General features: G+C 52.4%; 1 protein-coding gene across 1 annotated transcript; it reads left to right on the forward strand.

Moving 5' to 3' along the window:
• The first annotated feature begins 1,247 nt into the window (after window positions 1–1,247).
• LOC119876011 (delta(3,5)-Delta(2,4)-dienoyl-CoA isomerase, mitochondrial-like) lies at window positions 1,248–10,711 on the forward strand. Its single transcript, XM_038528965.1, has 10 exons — window positions 1,248–1,415; window positions 1,831–2,038; window positions 2,183–2,271; window positions 8,022–8,146; window positions 8,237–8,285; window positions 8,482–8,546; window positions 9,380–9,450; window positions 9,540–9,611; window positions 10,091–10,241; window positions 10,405–10,711. Exons 1-10 carry the CDS (start codon window positions 1,292–1,294, stop codon window positions 10,507–10,509), a joined length of 1,059 nt encoding a protein of 352 aa, XP_038384893.1. The 5' UTR covers window positions 1,248–1,291; the 3' UTR covers window positions 10,510–10,711.
• Window positions 10,712–17,102: the final 6,391 nt, after the last annotated feature.

A 17,102-nucleotide genomic window follows, 5' to 3' on the forward strand; every position in this document is an offset into this window, starting at 1 on the left:
TCCATGCCGGGAGCCCGATGCGGGACTCGATCCCGGGACTCCAGGATCGCGCCCTGGGCCAAAGGCAGGCGCTAAGCCGCTGAGCCACCCAGGGATCCCCCAGCACTCAGTTTTATCCCTTGTCAGTTTTGAAGATCCTCTGTGTATGTATTGTACTCCATGCACAAACAGCCATATATAACCATCTTTTTTACACCAACCAATCATGCTAATTCTATTCGGGTGCCTGGCTGGCTCAATTGGTCAAGCATATGACTCTATCTCCAGGTTGTGAGTTTGAACCCCATGCTGGGTATAGAGATTACTTTAAAACATCCTAAAGAGGGGCCACCCAGGTGGCTCAGTCTGTTAAACATCTTCAGCTCAGGTCATGATCCCGGGGTCTTGAGATCCAGCATCTGGCTCCCTGCTCAGTGGGGAGTCTGCTGCTCCCTCTCTCCTGTTTGTGCTATCACACACTTGCTCTCAAATAAAATCATAAGAAATAAATTCTAAAGAAATTTAAAATTGTTTCCTATCCTGGCGTCTGCACAGTGGCTTCAGAGCTTCCCATTATATAGATAACCATAAACAGTTCTCTGTTGATGGAAGTTTGCCAAAAGAGCTTAACCCGTCTATGACACATTTAAGAAGGCAAGGTATTTCCTACAATTCCATTTGCCTGGAGGCTTCTGTCTTGGTGCACAATTCCCTAAAGAGCATGCTTAAGCAATTTTATGGCACTTTTGAGGTTCTTGGGTAACTGGCTTTTTCTGAGGAGTTTTATTTTTTAAAGAAATTATTTTAAGCACATGAACTTCAGAGCCGCATAGATGCCCTCTTTGGCACTCCTGAAGCCCAGATACCTTCAACTAGTGACTTTCCCTCCCCCAAGCTCCAATTTCCTCAGGGCACAATCAAAAATAATGCGAACTCTTGGTGGTGTGCGAGTTCAAACAGATTGCAAAGCGCGCAATGTTGGCTCCTCTATATTTTCATTCTCTTACAAGGGTAAGCTCAGTACTAGATAACTTTTTTTTTCCCCAGTTAACAAGTTCCCAGTGCATGATGACAAAATTGCAAGGCTGCAGTTACTCTGCCATTATGTCCTTGAACATTTTCAACAGTCCCCGGTGTCTCCCACCATTATGCAACAGCGCTGGGCTGAAACGTGCAGCAGCAACAATACGCCAGGTTCCCACTGGGGCAAAGGGCGCATTACTAAACGCCTGTTTCCGGTTGCCCTTAATAAAGATGGCGGAGGTATGGGCGCCAGCGCCATCAGGCTGCGGCATCGGTGCCCTCGCCAAACATGGTGGCGTCGTACCCGCCCCCTTGGCTTTTTCCTGTCTGTCGGGCTAGTTCCGCTAGCTCCTGGGTTGCGATGGCGGCAGCGATGGCGGCTTCTCGCAGTCTCCGAGATCTGCTAATGCGGCGTGAGTCACCTCGACCTCTGGAGTCCGTTGCTCCGTCGTGCCGTCATAAGCGCCATTGGATGGGGAGGCCTGTCGCGGGTGCCGGGCTGAGCACCTTAAACACAGGGGGTGCATATGCTCCCAACCAAAGAGCGCCCTAATTCTGTAAGCCTGTGCCTTACAATTGGGTCGCTTCGCGTTCCCCATGTAGGGTCAGCCCCACGATCAAGGGTCTGAAGAAGTCCTCTCACTGAGGCCACTGATAAGTGCCCTCCTAATCTGAAAGTTTGTATCCTCCTAAACAGGTTTCTTAGGGACCCGTGTTCCCCAGTCTAACATCACTGAAAGGAAATGGGGCCCTTCTGCTCTTGAAGGCACTGTGTCCCCAACCTGGGGTCCTCACCTCAAAGCCTCTTCTTTTCCTTTATCTCCCCAGGACTGGTGGCGCCCACCCCGCAGGGCCTCAGCCTTTGCCTTCGCCCCTTGAGCTCTGCTGCGCAAGATGAGGCCTCCACAGCAGCCCCCAGAGAAGCACCAGGCCACAGCTATGAGTCCCTTCGGGTGACAGCTGCCCAGAAGCACATCCTGCACGTGCAGCTGAACCGGCCTGAGAAGAGGAATGCCATGAACAAGGCCTTCTGGAGGTAGGGCCTGCGGATCATGGAGGCCTGCCTGCAGGAGGAGGCAGGGGCTGAGGGAGTGGGCAGGAGTGGGGTGTGGGGGACAGAGTTCAGGAGGGCACGGGATACCCTTCCAAGACACAGCCCTTCTCTCCTTGCCCCGCCCAGAGAGATGGTGGAGTGCTTCAACAAGATAGCACAAGACCCTGACTGTCGGGCTGTGGTGATCTCTGGTGCAGGAAAAGTATTCACTGCAGGTACCAGCTGCTCTCCACCCTCACCCCTGCCAGTCTCCCCTGCTCCTGGCATTAGAGCAGTGCTTCCTAACTAGGGTTCCAGCTTCTAACTTCCACTTGTATCTTTTTCTTTCTTTAATTTAAAACATTCAAATACCACGGGGGGCCTGGGTGGCTCAGTGGTTGAGCATCTGCCTTCAGCTCAGGTCATGACCCGGGGTCCTGGGATCGAGTCCCACATCGGGCTCCCTGCAGGGAACCTGCTTCTCCCTCTGCCTATGTCTCTGCCTCTCTCTGTCTTTCATGAATGAATGAATGAATAAATAGATAAATAAATAAATAAAATCTTTATTTTATTTTTTTAATAAATCTTTTTTTTTTAATTTTTACTTATTTATGATAGTCACCGGGGGGGGGGGGGGGGTGGCGGGGCAGAGACATAGGCAGAGGGAGAAGCAGGCTCCATGCACCGGGAGCCTGACGTGGGATTCGATCCCAGGTCTCCAGGATCGCGCCCTGGGCCAAAGGCAGGCGTTAAACCACTGCGCCACCCAGGGATCCCAAATAAAATCTTTAAAATAAAAATAAAACATTCAAATACCAAAATGAGTCCAATAGAACATGACTGAATGATGAGCTTTGAAGTCTGATTTGTGGCCTTGACCAAGGCCCTTAACTTATCAGTCTGTTTTTGTTTGTTTTTTAATGTCACTAAAGTGTATTATAATAACATGCTTTCAACACACACGCACTGATTTCCAGTTACATGTCTGTTAGGACTTTTAATTGTCCCACGCATCTGTTCTTCAGGCTGGATAATTTCCATTGACCAAATTCCCTGAATCCTTTGTCATCCTAATTCTACTGTGAAGCCTATCCAGTGATTTTTAAAATTTTAGATACTGTGGTTTTTGGTTCACAAATTTTCACTGGGTTCTTTTTTTATATTTGCTGTTTCTCTACTGTAGCTTGTTATTGATCACAAGCATGTTCTTTGCACTGTTGCTCCTAGTTCTAACCACTGCTTTAAAACTCTTGTCTCCTGGTTCCAACATCTGGGTCACATTGGGGTCAGTCTATGTTCATTATCTTTTCTCTTGAAAGACTGAGTCTCATTCTCCTGTTTGTTTGCATTTGGAATAAATTCTGGGTTGTATCCTGGATATTGGGATATGGAAAGACGATGTGGAAACTCTGGGTCCTATTCTCTACCTCTGGAGACTTGAATTTCCTGTTCTAGCAGCTTAGTTGGAATCAGTTTTTAGATCTCTTGCTGGGCTGCATGCATGGTTCATGGGTCAGCAAGAGATTTGGGCAGAGATGGTCCATAGAATTTGGGGCTCCTTTCTCTGGCTCGCTTTTTTCTGGAATATCCCCCCTCACTTTCCAGCAGCTACGGTTACCCTGGACTCTGTTTTCTGGTTCTTCAGGCACAACTTCCAGCCTCCCCTTAGTCTAGAAACTTTAAAAATAGCTAACTCTCGGGGTGCCTAGGTGACACAGTCGATTAAGGGTATGACTCTTGGTTTCAGCTCAGGTCCTGATATCAGGACCGCAAACTTGAGCCCCGCTCAGACTCCAAACCCAGTGTGGAGTCAGCTTGAGATTCTCTCTCCCTCTGCCCCTCTCGCTCATGTTCTTTCTCTCTCCCTCTCTCAAACAAATAAATAAATCTTTAAAAAAAATTTTTTTTTAAAGAACTCCAACTAATTCTCACGGTGCTAGTCCCTTCTTTTAAGTGACAAATTCCTCCAGAATCTACCCTGTGCCATCAGGTGGTGGTTTATATCTTGTCGACCCAAAACATGCTAGTTGTCCTATGTGGGCAGCTTCCATTCCAGAAGTGAAGCAGTAGGTGGGTACATTGCTCTCTGCACAGGGCCCAGCCTGCTGCTGGGGACACAGTGGTGACCGAGGCAGCCCCGGGCCCTGGCATCACGGAGTGGCCAGCTCAGTGGGGAAGACAGACAGTAAACAGGCTATTTCTCGTTGTCTCCCCTCTTAACATCTTTACGTGTCCCCTCTCTTCATTCTCCTCTCGTTGATCTTTTTTTTTTTTTTTTTTAAATTTATGATAGTCACAGAGAGAGAGAGAGAGGCAGAGACACAGGCAGAAGGAGAAACAGGCTCCATGCACCGGGAGCCCGACATGGGATTCGATCCCGGGTCTCCAGGATCACACCCTGGGCCAAAGGCAGGCGCTAAACCGCTGCGCCACCCAGGGATCCCTCGTTGATCTGTTTGGATGACAGACACCACAGCGCAAGCCCCTTCCTGGGGGCCCTGGACCTAGAAACAGGAAGGTAGCCCCTGGTTCTCAGCCCTCCTCTTCACGGAGCTCGTGCCAGAGAAACGAAAGACTAGGCTTCATCAGTGGCTGTGTCAGGCCTGGGGCCATCATCTCAGTTCCTAACTGGCTGAAGCCATCTGCTCTCATTTTCAACAGCAAGACTTGCAAGGCCAGAAAGAAGAAACTCAATGTAATTAGTAGTTCCTATGATAGAATAGAACCACTAATTAAATAAATAAATAAATAAATAAATAAATAAATAAATAAATAAATAAAAGGAGGGAAGTAGCCCACACGTATTTAACATCTGCAGAGTGTCTGGACCTGTCCACATATTAATTAATTCTCCCCAGAACCCTTCCAGATAAGTGCAATTATCGTCCCCCATTTTATGTGTGAAGCAACTGAGGCCCAGAGAGAGGAAGAAACTTGCCCGGTTCTCACAGTGGAAAATGGCAGAGCTAGGATTTTTTTTGTTTTTTGTTTTTTGGTTTTTTTTAGAGAGAGAGTAAGTGTGAGAGCAGGAGGGGGTGGGCAGAGGGAGAGAGAGAACCTTAAGCAGACTGGGCAGGGAGCCCAACGTGGGGCTTAATCTCCGGACCCTGAGATCATGCCCTGAGCCGAAATCAAGAGTCAGATCCTTAAACCGATCACCAAGGCACCCCTAAAACGCCACCAAGTCACCCCTAAAACGTGTAGACCTTTTATTGATGGAGCCGTTATTATTTAGAATAACAAATAACAGAGTAAGGTTTATGAATGAGATCTGGAGCACTTCGAGGTTCCCAGGGGAGCCAGATGGGGGGCTTGTCTGCAATGAGCAGTTCTTAGGTGGGAGGAGGACACCTCGTACCATGGTCTGGTCCTTTATTTCAAGCGTTTGCAGAAGCCCAGGTGTGCAGGTCCGGGCGGTGTGGGTAAACCAGAAAAGCCAGGGATAGGAGGTGTTGCAAGTTTCCAGGCTGGGCTTGTTCTGGGAGCCAGCGTGGGTTCTGTTGAGTCACACAGGCTTCACAGACCCGCTGTGAAAGCCAGGAGATGCCGGCGGGCACTTCTGGCCTCCGCTGAAGTGGGGCACATGAGGTAACTGTGATGCCCTGTGACAGGGCAGGCCCAGGGTGAAGCGCCTCTGGGGCTCTGTCTCCTCCAGGCCTGGCCTCTCTATCACCTCTGGGGAGGGTTTTACCCTCATTTTGTGGAGAAGAAGCCTGAGGCCCTGAGAATGAAGTGGCCTGGCCGAGGTCACACGGGAGTCCTGTCTTACCTGTATTTACCTTGCACAAATTCAGCTATACCCTGAACCAAAAATCCTCAAGTCTCTCTTATTTCTTTATTTTTAGAGATTTTATTTATATACTTGAGAGAGGAAGTGCGAGCGTCTAAATGGGGCCAAGGGGCAGAGGGGGAGGGAGAGAGAATCTCAAGCAGACTTCCATTGAGCAGGGAGCCCATGTGGGCTCAATCCCAGGACTCTGGGATCACGACCTGAGCTGAAGGCAGATGCTTAAGGACTGAGTCACCTAGGTGCTCCAGGTCCCTCTTATTTAAACAAGCCCTGGGGGCCACAAACACCCCCCCCCCCACCGCCAAGTGTCAGGGGTGTGGCCAGATATGGGAGCGGTTTTTCAGTTTTATCAAATAACTTTGTTCAGAGCCAAAAGGATGAGAATGATTAACCCCAGGAGGAAGAAAGCAAGGGATGATTTTGCTTAGAACCATCTCATAGCAAAGTCTTACTCAGAGTAAGTCAAAGTCCACCGCCTGGCCAGTGAGGCCCCACGCACCTGGTTGCCCACTTCCTCCATGCTGTTCACACAGATCAGGAGCATTCCTACCACAGGGCCTTTGCACTGGCTCTTCCTGACATTTGGAGCTCTAATCCCAGATATCCCTAGAGCTCCCTCCCTCTCCTTCTTCAGATCTCTATTCAACAGTCACATTGTCAGGAGCACCTAGGTGGCTCAGTCAGTTAAGCATCAGACTCATCGTGATTTTGGCTCAGGTCATGATCCCAAGAGTTGTAAGATCGAGCCCGTGTCAGGCATTGCCCTGAGTATAGAGCCTGGTTAAGATTCTCTCTCCCTCTCTCCCTCTGCTCCTCCTCTCCTCCACGCTACCCCCACTCCCTCTCGTGCACCCCTGCTCAATGAGGGTGGGCATTGCTGTCTGTAGTTCACTTATTGAGCACTTGCTGTATACTAGACTCTGTTTAGGCATGCAAATGCAGTAGTGGGCAGAAAGACAAAACTCCCCTCCTGGAGCTCACATCCTAGAGAGGGAGACAGGCCCTAAGTGCGAGAAGCCCACAATTATGTGATAACAGGGATGTAAAGGGTGATAGGAATGCTACTTAGCCAGGGTAGCGGAGTAGGCCTCTCTGAGGAGCTGTGGCCTGAACAGAATGATGCGGTCAGTCTTCTTTTTTAAAAAGAGATTTTATTTATTTATTCACAAGAGACACAGAGAGAGGGGCAGAGACACAGGTAGAAGGAGAAGCAGGCTTCCTGCGGGGAGCCCGATGCAGGACTCAATCCCAGGTCCCCGGATCAGGACCTGAGCCAAAGGCAGATGCTCAACTACTGAGCCACCCAGACACCTCTGGAGTCAGTCTTCTGACCACCACAGAGGGAGGGACTATCCTAGGCAGAGACCTGTAGGTAGGAAAACAAAAGTCCCGGGAAGGGACTATGTGATGTTGTTGAAACAGCTGTCGGAGGCCTCTGTGCCCAAAGGAACAGGCTGGAAACGATGTCCATGAGGGCTGGTAAGGTTTTGGCACATACCTTGTATTTTCTTCCAAGTAAGTGCGATGGGTGGGAAGAAGAGAAGACCCTGATGTGCTCACAAGTTCGCTTGGCTGCTGTGGGGAAAAGTCAGGGCAGGGGTGGGAGTGGGGAGACCAGGGGAAACAATTTTCGGCAGAGCAGGGGTCCTGGAGAATGATTAGTGGAGGAAAGGTCAGATTTGGGATCGTCTTGCAGTTGGAGCCACAAAAATTGCTCCATCTCTTGAATCTTCCTGAGGAAAGTCATCACCGTTGACTCATGCCAAAAACCCTTGTCTCCTAAGCCACCTGACACGATGGTGAAAAGCGTGACCTCTGGAACCAGTGCATGGTTCTGGGCTTACCCCGTGCCACTACTCACAAGCCAGTGTGACCTTGGGCAAGTGGCTTAAACTCCATGTACCTTAGTTTACCCTCCCCCCAGTAAAATGGAGATAGTAATAGGACCCACTTCATAGGGTTGTTGTGAGAATAAAGTGAATCATGACCCTATAAATGCTAGCTTTTATTTATTTCACACCTAAGATGCAGTCCCTTGCTAGGTCCTGTGTCAAGTGGCTTTCTCCCATGGTGGTTTGGGGGTTCGAATCTGCTAAAGCTAAGTTCTGACCTCTAGTGGGGGTAATGCTGGGGTGGGGCAAGTGGGAAGGGTGGTGCCTGGGAGGTTCCAGGGTCCTCCTCACGCCTCCCCACCAGGTATCGACCTTATGGACATGGCTTCAGAAATCCTTCAGCCCCAAGGAGATGATGTGGCCCGCATCAGCTGGAACCTCCGTAACCTCATCACCAGATACCAAGAGACCTTCAGTGTCATCGAGAAGGTTCTCTGGGGGGCTGGCGGGGTACCCCTCCCCAACCCTGTCCATCTCCTCTGGACCAGCCCTGACACCACCCTTTCTGTTCCCTTGCAGTGTCCGAAGCCAGTGATCGCTGCCATCCATGGGGCCTGCATCGGTGCGGGTGAGTCAGCCACCCACCACCCATCCGGGCCCTCGCCCTGGCGGGGTGCCTGTTGGCTGCTGCCTCTCCGCCTCAGCCAGTGACCTCCAGCCTCAGATCAATCTCTAGTTAAATGATGCCCAGAGGCACAACGCACCACCTGGGAGGAGGGGTCGGTGCTTGCGGTTGTTTAACCCCCCTGGCCTCCACCTTGCAGGTGTGGACCTCATCACTGCCTGTGACATCCGCTACTGTGCCCAGGATGCTTTCTTCCAGGTGAAGGTGAGCCTTCCTGAGCTTCCGGTTCCTGGAATCCTGCTCAGAGGTGGGCGATGATTGGCAGGGCAGGAGCCAAGCAGCCACAGAGCAGGTTAAGAGGGTGGGAGTGAGAGTGAGGGTGAGAAGGGAGGGCTTCGTGGAAGAGTTAAACAGAATTGAACCTTAAGAAGTAACACCTTGGGGGCGCCTGGGTGGCTCAGTGGGTTAAGCATCTGACTCTTGATGTCAGCTCAGGTCATGATTTCAGGGTGGTGAGATCGAGCCCCATGCATTGGGCTCCATGTTCAGTGGGGAGTGTGCTTGGGAGTCTCCCCTCCCTTTGCCTTTTCCCCTGCTCTCTCTCTCAAATAAATAAGTAAATCTTAAAAAAAAAAAAAAAAAAGTCACACTTTGGCCATGAAGGAAGTCAAGGGTAGGCCATGCTGTCCACATGGGGTTTGGAGTAAGTAAAGGTATGGGGGTGGGGGTGAGGCTGGGGTTGCTGCTGGGATCAGTGCTGGAGAGGACCCGAGCCACGATGGAGCCCATAGAGGCAGGAAGGGGGTCAGATGGACAGGGTTTGAGGGCTTCCATCTGGAGATAGATGTGGCCGACCCAGAGGAGCTGGGAGGGCAGAGGAACTGGGAGGTGGGCTGGGTTCTAGGCTGAAGGAAACTACATGGGCAAAAGCAGGTGGATGGCAATGAAATGGGGTGTTGTGGGGGCAGTTTCTGAGGTGGGTGTGGAGTGGGACCTCTGCCATATATGCAGAATTTTGCTGCCACTGAGGTTGCATGGTGGGGGGCAGTAAAGCCACAGACCAAGGACTGACATGATGCCCCCCCGCCTCCCCCCAGGAAGTGGACATAGGTCTGGCGGCAGATGTGGGAACGCTGCAGCGACTACCCAAAATCATCGGAAACCAGAGGTGGGTGGAGGAGCCAGGGAGGGGACCGCAGGGCGTGTCCTGGGCCCAGGATGACTGCCGTCCCCCTGATACACCCTGTCCTCTTGCAGTCTGGTCAACGAGCTGGCCTTCACTTGCCGCACAATGATGGCTGATGAGGCCCTGGCCAGTGGGCTGGTCAGGTAGGAGCCGCGGCCTGCGCTGGTTGACAGCTCAGGGGCAACCGGGGCCGGGCGCTTCCCGGCGGGTGTGCATCCTCGCAGATTCCCGGGGCTTCCTCTCTCAGCGTGGTCAGTTCTTCAGTCTGCGCTCCAGCGGCTGCTCTGATTGTTTCATTTCACGGCGGATTTTCTGCCTTCTACTGTGATTGGCCACTTATGCATCCATGGGAGAAAGCCCTTCGGGCGCCTGGGTGGCTCAGTCCCTGACCGACTGCCTTCCGCTGGGGTCATGATCCTACTAGGATCCTGGGATCGAGTCCCCGGTGGGGCTCCCTGCTCAGCAGGCAGTCTGCTTCTCCCTCTCTCTCTGCCGCTCCCCCCTGCTCATGCTCCCTCTCTCTCTCAAATAAAAATCTTTGAAAAAATCTTAAGAGAAACAGCCCTTTGCGGCTGGCCGCTTCTCCCCCTCTGCCCCACTTACGGGTTCCCCTCATCGGCAGCCGGGTGTTCCCAGACAAGGAGGGCATGCTTGATGCAGCCTTCACCCTGGCGGCCGAGATTTCCACCAAGAGCCCCGTGGCAGTGCAGAGCACCAAGATCAACCTCATCTACTCGCGCAACCATCCGGTGACCGAGGGCCTCAACTACATGGTAAGGCTCTGCGTCCAACCAATCACAGCCCTCCTCTGATCCCATAGCAACCAGTCAGGTCCCAGCAGCCCTCTGCAGGCCTTGTCCTCTGCTTGGTGCGCTGCTGCCTCCTCCCTGCTTTTCATTGGTCCGACTCCAGCCTTCCCCTACCCTCTTCATCCAGGCGACCTGGAACATGAGCATGCTGCAAACCCAGGACATCATTAAGTCGGTCCAGGCTGCCATGGAGAAGAAGGAACTGAAGAGCATCACCTTCTCTAAGCTCTGAGAGCCGCTGCGGCCCGGGGCCTGGCCTGGGGCCTGGACTTCTCTTACCTCCCGCCCATTTCCTCATGGGCAGAGAAGGAGGATTAGTGAAGATGGTCACCAGTGCCTTCTCCCTTGGTCTCCCTGTTTCTGACATTATGACACCGATCCTTATGCCCAGGGACTGACTTACCATCACCCGAACAATAAAGCAACTTAATGAACTTGGTGTCTGTATTGGAAAGAGAGGGGAAGCCGAAAGGAGCCAGGATGGCCCTGCGGGCTCCAAGCTCCAGATGGAGATTTGACCAATGGGAATGGGAAGGCGATGCCCATTCAGAGCTGGCAGCGGGCAGGCCAGGCCCGGCAGAACGCCTGGCGGGCACGAGCAAGCAAAAGTCACATGGCTGCCTCTGGGCTGGAAGGCTCCAGATGGCCTCCCTGCTGCTCCAGACTCGAGGGCGGTGTGCGCCCTGCCTGGCACCCACTCACTGCACAGCCTGCTGGATCTGACGCTGGCATCTGGCTAGAGTTCCATTGCTACCCAATCTTGGCCAACTGCCTCATTTTTCTTTTATTTTTTCTTTTATTTTTTTTTTTAATTTTTATTTATTTATGATAGGCACACAGTGAGAGAGAGAGAGGCAGAGACACAGGCAGAGGGAGAAGCAGGCTCCATGCACCGGGAGCCCGACGTGGGATTCGATCCAGGATCTCCAGGATCGCGCCCTGGGCCAAAGGCAGGCGCTAAACCGCTGCGCCACCCAGGGATCCCTCGTTGATCTGTTTGGATGACAGACACCACAGCGCAAGCCCCTTCCTGGGGGCCCTGGACCTAGAAACAGGAAGGTAGCCCCTGGTTCTCAGCCCTCCTCTTCACGGAGCTCGTGCCAGAGAAACGAAAGACTAGGCTTCATCAGTGGCTGTGTCAGGCCTGGGGCCATCATCTCAGTTCCTAACTGGCTGAAGCCATCTGCTCTCATTTTCAACAGCAAGACTTGCAAGGCCAGAAAGAAGAAACTCAATGTAATTAGTAGTTCCTATGATAGAATAGAACCACTAATTAAATAAATAAATAAATAAATAAATAAATAAATAAATAAATAAATAAAAGGAGGGAAGTAGCCCACACGTATTTAACATCTGCAGAGTGTCTGGACCTGTCCACATATTAATTAATTCTCCCCAGAACCCTTCCAGATAAGTGCAATTATCGTCCCCCATTTTATGTGTGAAGCAACTGAGGCCCAGAGAGAGGAAGAAACTTGCCCGGTTCTCACAGTGGAAAATGGCAGAGCTAGGATTTTTTTTGTTTTTTGTTTTTTGGTTTTTTTTAGAGAGAGAGTAAGTGTGAGAGCAGGAGGGGGTGGGCAGAGGGAGAGAGAGAACCTTAAGCAGACTGGGCAGGGAGCCCAACGTGGGGCTTAATCTCCGGACCCTGAGATCATGCCCTGAGCCGAAATCAAGAGTCAGATCCTTAAACCGATCACCAAGGCACCCCTAAAACGCCACCAAGTCACCCCTAAAACGTGTAGACCTTTTATTGATGGAGCCGTTATTATTTAGAATAACAAATAACAGAGTAAGGTTTATGAATGAGATCTGGAGCACTTCGAGGTTCCCAGGGGAGCCAGATGGGGGGCTTGTCTGCAATGAGCAGTTCTTAGGTGGGAGGAGGACACCTCGTACCATGGTCTGGTCCTTTATTTCAAGCGTTTGCAGAAGCCCAGGTGTGCAGGTCCGGGCGGTGTGGGTAAACCAGAAAAGCCAGGGATAGGAGGTGTTGCAAGTTTCCAGGCTGGGCTTGTTCTGGGAGCCAGCGTGGGTTCTGTTGAGTCACACAGGCTTCACAGACCCGCTGTGAAAGCCAGGAGATGCCGGCGGGCACTTCTGGCCTCCGCTGAAGTGGGGCACATGAGGTAACTGTGATGCCCTGTGACAGGGCAGGCCCAGGGTGAAGCGCCTCTGGGGCTCTGTCTCCTCCAGGCCTGGCCTCTCTATCACCTCTGGGGAGGGTTTTACCCTCATTTTGTGGAGAAGAAGCCTGAGGCCCTGAGAATGAAGTGGCCTGGCCGAGGTCACACGGGAGTCCTGTCTTACCTGTATTTACCTTGCACAAATTCAGCTATACCCTGAACCAAAAATCCTCAAGTCTCTCTTATTTCTTTATTTTTAGAGATTTTATTTATATACTTGAGAGAGGAAGTGCGAGCGTCTAAATGGGGCCAAGGGGCAGAGGGGGAGGGAGAGAGAATCTCAAGCAGACTTCCATTGAGCAGGGAGCCCATGTGGGCTCAATCCCAGGACTCTGGGATCACGACCTGAGCTGAAGGCAGATGCTTAAGGACTGAGTCACCTAGGTGCTCCAGGTCCCTCTTATTTAAACAAGCCCTGGGGGCCACAAACACCCCCCCCCCCACCGCCAAGTGTCAGGGGTGTGGCCAGATATGGGAGCGGTTTTTCAGTTTTATCAAATAACTTTGTTCAGAGCCAAAAGGATGAGAATGATTAACCCCAGGAGGAAGAAAGCAAGGGATGATTTTGCTTAGAACCATCTCATAGCAAAGTCTTACTCAGAGTAAGTCAAAGTCCACCGCCTGGCCAGTGAGGCCCCACGCACCTGGTTGCCCACTTCCTCCATGCTGTTCACACAGATCAGGAGCATTCCTACCACAGGGCCTTTGCACTGGCTCTTCCTGACATTTGGAGCTCTAATCCCAGATATCCCTAGAGCTCCCTCCCTCTCCTTCTTCAGATCTCTATTCAACAGTCACATTGTCAGGAGCACCTAGGTGGCTCAGTCAGTTAAGCATCAGACTCATCGTGATTTTGGCTCAGGTCATGATCCCAAGAGTTGTAAGATCGAGCCCGTGTCAGGCATTGCCCTGAGTATAGAGCCTGGTTAAGATTCTCTCTCCCTCTCTCCCTCTGCTCCTCCTCTCCTCCACGCTACCCCCACTCCCTCTCGTGCACCCCTGCTCAATGAGGGTGGGCATTGCTGTCTGTAGTTCACTTATTGAGCACTTGCTGTATACTAGACTCTGTTTAGGCATGCAAATGCAGTAGTGGGCAGAAAGACAAAACTCCCCTCCTGGAGCTCACATCCTAGAGAGGGAGACAGGCCCTAAGTGCGAGAAGCCCACAATTATGTGATAACAGGGATGTAAAGGGTGATAGGAATGCTACTTAGACAGGGTAGCGGAGTAGGCCTCTCTGAGGAGCTGTGGCCTGAACAGAATGATGCGGTCAGTCTTCTTTTTTAAAAAAAGATTTTTTTTATTTATTCACAAGAGACACAGAGAGAGGGGCAGAGACACAGGTAGAAGGAGAAGCAGGCTTCCTGCTGGGAGCCCGATGCAGGACTCAATCCCAGGTCCCCGGATCAGGACCTGAGCCAAAGGCAGATGCTCAACTACTGAGCCACCCAGACACCTCTGGAGTCAGTCTTCTGACCACCACAGAGGGAGGGACTATCCTAGGCAGAGACCTGTAGGTAGGAAAACAAAAGTCCCGGGAAGGGACTATGTGATGTTGTTGAAACAGCTGTCGGAGGCCTCTGTGCCCAAAGGAACAGGCTGGAAACGATGTCCATGAGGGCTGGTAAGGTTTTGGCACATACCTTGTATTTTCTTCCAAGTAAGTGCGATGGGTGGGAAGAAGAGAAGACCCTGATGTGCTCACAAGTTCGCTTGGCTGCTGTGGGGAAAAGTCAGGGCAGGGGTGGGAGTGGGGAGACCAGGGGAAACAATTTTCGGCAGAGCAGGGGTCCTGGAGAATGATTAGTGGAGGAAAGGTCAGATTTGGGATCGTCTTGCAGTTGGAGCCACAAAAATTGCTCCATCTCTTGAATCTTCCTGAGGAAAGTCATCACCGTTGACTCATGCCAAAAACCCTTGTCTCCTAAGCCACCTGACACGATGGTGAAAAGCGTGACCTCTGGAACCAGTGCATGGTTCTGGGCTTACCCCGTGCCACTACTCACAAGCCAGTGTGACCTTGGGCAAGTGGCTTAAACTCCATGTACCTTAGTTTACCCTCCCCCCAGTAAAATGGAGATAGTAATAGGACCCACTTCATAGGGTTGTTGTGAGAATAAAGTGAATCATGACCCTATAAATGCTAGCTTTTATTTATTTCACACCTAAGATGCAGTCCCTTGCTAGGTCCTGTGTCAAGTGGCTTTCTCCCATGGTGGTTTGGGGGTTCGAATCTGCTAAAGCTAAGTTCTGACCTCTAGTGGGGGTAATGCTGGGGTGGGGCAAGTGGGAAGGGTGGTGCCTGGGAGGTTCCAGGGTCCTCCTCACGCCTCCCCACCAGGTATCGACCTTATGGACATGGCTTCAGAAATCCTTCAGCCCCAAGGAGATGATGTGGCCCGCATCAGCTGGAACCTCCGTAACCTCATCACCAGATACCAAGAGACCTTCAGTGTCATCGAGAAGGTTCTCTGGGGGGCTGGCGGGGTACCCCTCCCCAACCCTGTCCATCTCCTCTGGACCAGCCCTGACACCACCCTTTCTGTTCCCTTGCAGTGTCCGAAGCCAGTGATCGCTGCCATCCATGGGGCCTGCATCGGTGCGGGTGAGTCAGCCACCCACCACCCATCCGGGCCCTCGCCCTGGCGGGGTGCCTGTTGGCTGCTGCCTCTCCGCCTCAGCCAGTGACCTCCAGCCTCAGATCAATCTCTAGTTAAATGATGCCCAGAGGCACAACGCACCACCTGGGAGGAGGGGTCGGTGCTTGCGGTTGTTTAACCCCCCTGGCCTCCACCTTGCAGGTGTGGACCTCATCACTGCCTGTGACATCCGCTACTGTGCCCAGGATGCTTTCTTCCAGGTGAAGGTGAGCCTTCCTGAGCTTCCGGTTCCTGGAATCCTGCTCAGAGGTGGGCGATGATTGGCAGGGCAGGAGCCAAGCAGCCACAGAGCAGGTTAAGAGGGTGGGAGTGAGAGTGAGGGTGAGAAGGGAGGGCTTCGTGGAAGAGTTAAACAGAATTGAACCTTAAGAAGTAACACCTTGGGGGCGCCTGGGTGGCTCAGTGGGTTAAGCATCTGACTCTTGATGTCAGCTCAGGTCATGATTTCAGGGTGGTGAGATCGAGCCCCATGCATTGGGCTCCATGTTCAGTGGGGAGTGTGCTTGGGAGTCTCCCCTCCCTTTGCCTTTTCCCCTGCTCTCTCTCTCAAATAAATAAGTAAATCTTAAAAAAAAAAAAAAAAAAGTCACACTTTGGCCATGAAGGAAGTCAAGGGTAGGCCATGCTGTCCACATGGGGTTTGGAGTAAGTAAAGGTATGGGGGTGGGGGTGAGGCTGGGGTTGCTGCTGGGATCAGTGCTGGAGAGGACCCGAGCCACGATGGAGCCCATAGAGGCAGGAAGGGGGTCAGATGGACAGGGTTTGAGGGCTTCCATCTGGAGATAGATGTGGCCGACCCAGAGGAGCTGGGAGGGCAGAGGAACTGGGAGGTGGGCTGGGTTCTAGGCTGAAGGAAACTACATGGGCAAAAGCAGGTGGATGGCAATGAAATGGGGTGTTGTGGGGGCAGTTTCTGAGGTGGGTGTGGAGTGGGACCTCTGCCATATATGCAGAATTTTGCTGCCACTGAGGTTGCATGGTGGGGGGCAGTAAAGCCACAGACCAAGGACTGACATGATGCCCCCCCGCCTCCCCCCAGGAAGTGGACATAGGTCTGGCGGCAGATGTGGGAACGCTGCAGCGACTACCCAAAATCATCGGAAACCAGAGGTGGGTGGAGGAGCCAGGGAGGGGACCGCAGGGCGTGTCCTGGGCCCAGGATGACTGCCGTCCCCCTGATACACCCTGTCCTCTTGCAGTCTGGTCAACGAGCTGGCCTTCACTTGCCGCACAATGATGGCTGATGAGGCCCTGGCCAGTGGGCTGGTCAGGTAGGAGCCGCGGCCTGCGCTGGTTGACAGCTCAGGGGCAACCGGGGCCGGGCGCTTCCCGGCGGGTGTGCATCCTCGCAGATTCCCGGGGCTTCCTCTCTCAGCGTGGTCAGTTCTTCAGTCTGCGCTCCAGCGGCTGCTCTGATTGTTTCATTTCACGGCGGATTTTCTGCCTTCTACTGTGATTGGCCACTTATGCATCCATGGGAGAAAGCCCTTCGGGCGCCTGGGTGGCTCAGTCCCTGACCGACTGCCTTCCGCTGGGGTCATGATCCTACTAGGATCCTGGGATCGAGTCCCCGGTGGGGCTCCCTGCTCAGCAGGCAGTCTGCTTCTCCCTCTCTCTCTGCCGCTCCCCCCTGCTCATGCTCCCTCTCTCTCTCAAATAAAAATCTTTGAAAAAATCTTAAGAGAAACAGCCCTTTGCGGCTGGCCGCTTCTCCCCCTCTGCCCCACTTACGGGTTCCCCTCATCGGCAGCCGGGTGTTCCCAGACAAGGAGGGCATGCTTGATGCAGCCTTCACCCTGGCGGCCGAGATTTCCACCAAGAGCCCCGTGGCAGTGCAGAGCACCAAGATCAACCTCATCTACTCGCGCAACCATCCGGTGACCGAGGGCCTCAACTACATGGTAAGGCTCTGCGTCCAACCAATCACAGCCCTCCTCTGATCCCATAGCAACCAGTCAGGTCCCAGCAGCCCTCTGCAG

The sequence above is a fragment of the Canis lupus genome, chromosome 1 (assembly GCF_011100685.1).
Source record: "Canis lupus familiaris isolate Mischka breed German Shepherd chromosome 1, alternate assembly UU_Cfam_GSD_1.0, whole genome shotgun sequence".
Taxonomy (NCBI): Eukaryota; Metazoa; Chordata; class Mammalia; order Carnivora; family Canidae; genus Canis; species Canis lupus.

Coding starts and splice junctions, on each gene's coding strand:
- LOC119876011 (XM_038528965.1), top strand. CDS start 1,292: ATGGTGGCGTCGTACCCGCCCCCTTGGCTTTTTCCTGTCTGTCGGGCT. Junction 2,039..2,182: donor ATGAACAAGGCCTTCTGGAG/GTAGGGCCTGCG, acceptor TGCCCCGCCCAG/AGAGATGGTGGAGTGCTTCA. Junction 8,147..8,236: donor CCTTCAGTGTCATCGAGAAG/GTTCTCTGGGGG, acceptor GTTCCCTTGCAG/TGTCCGAAGCCAGTGATCGC.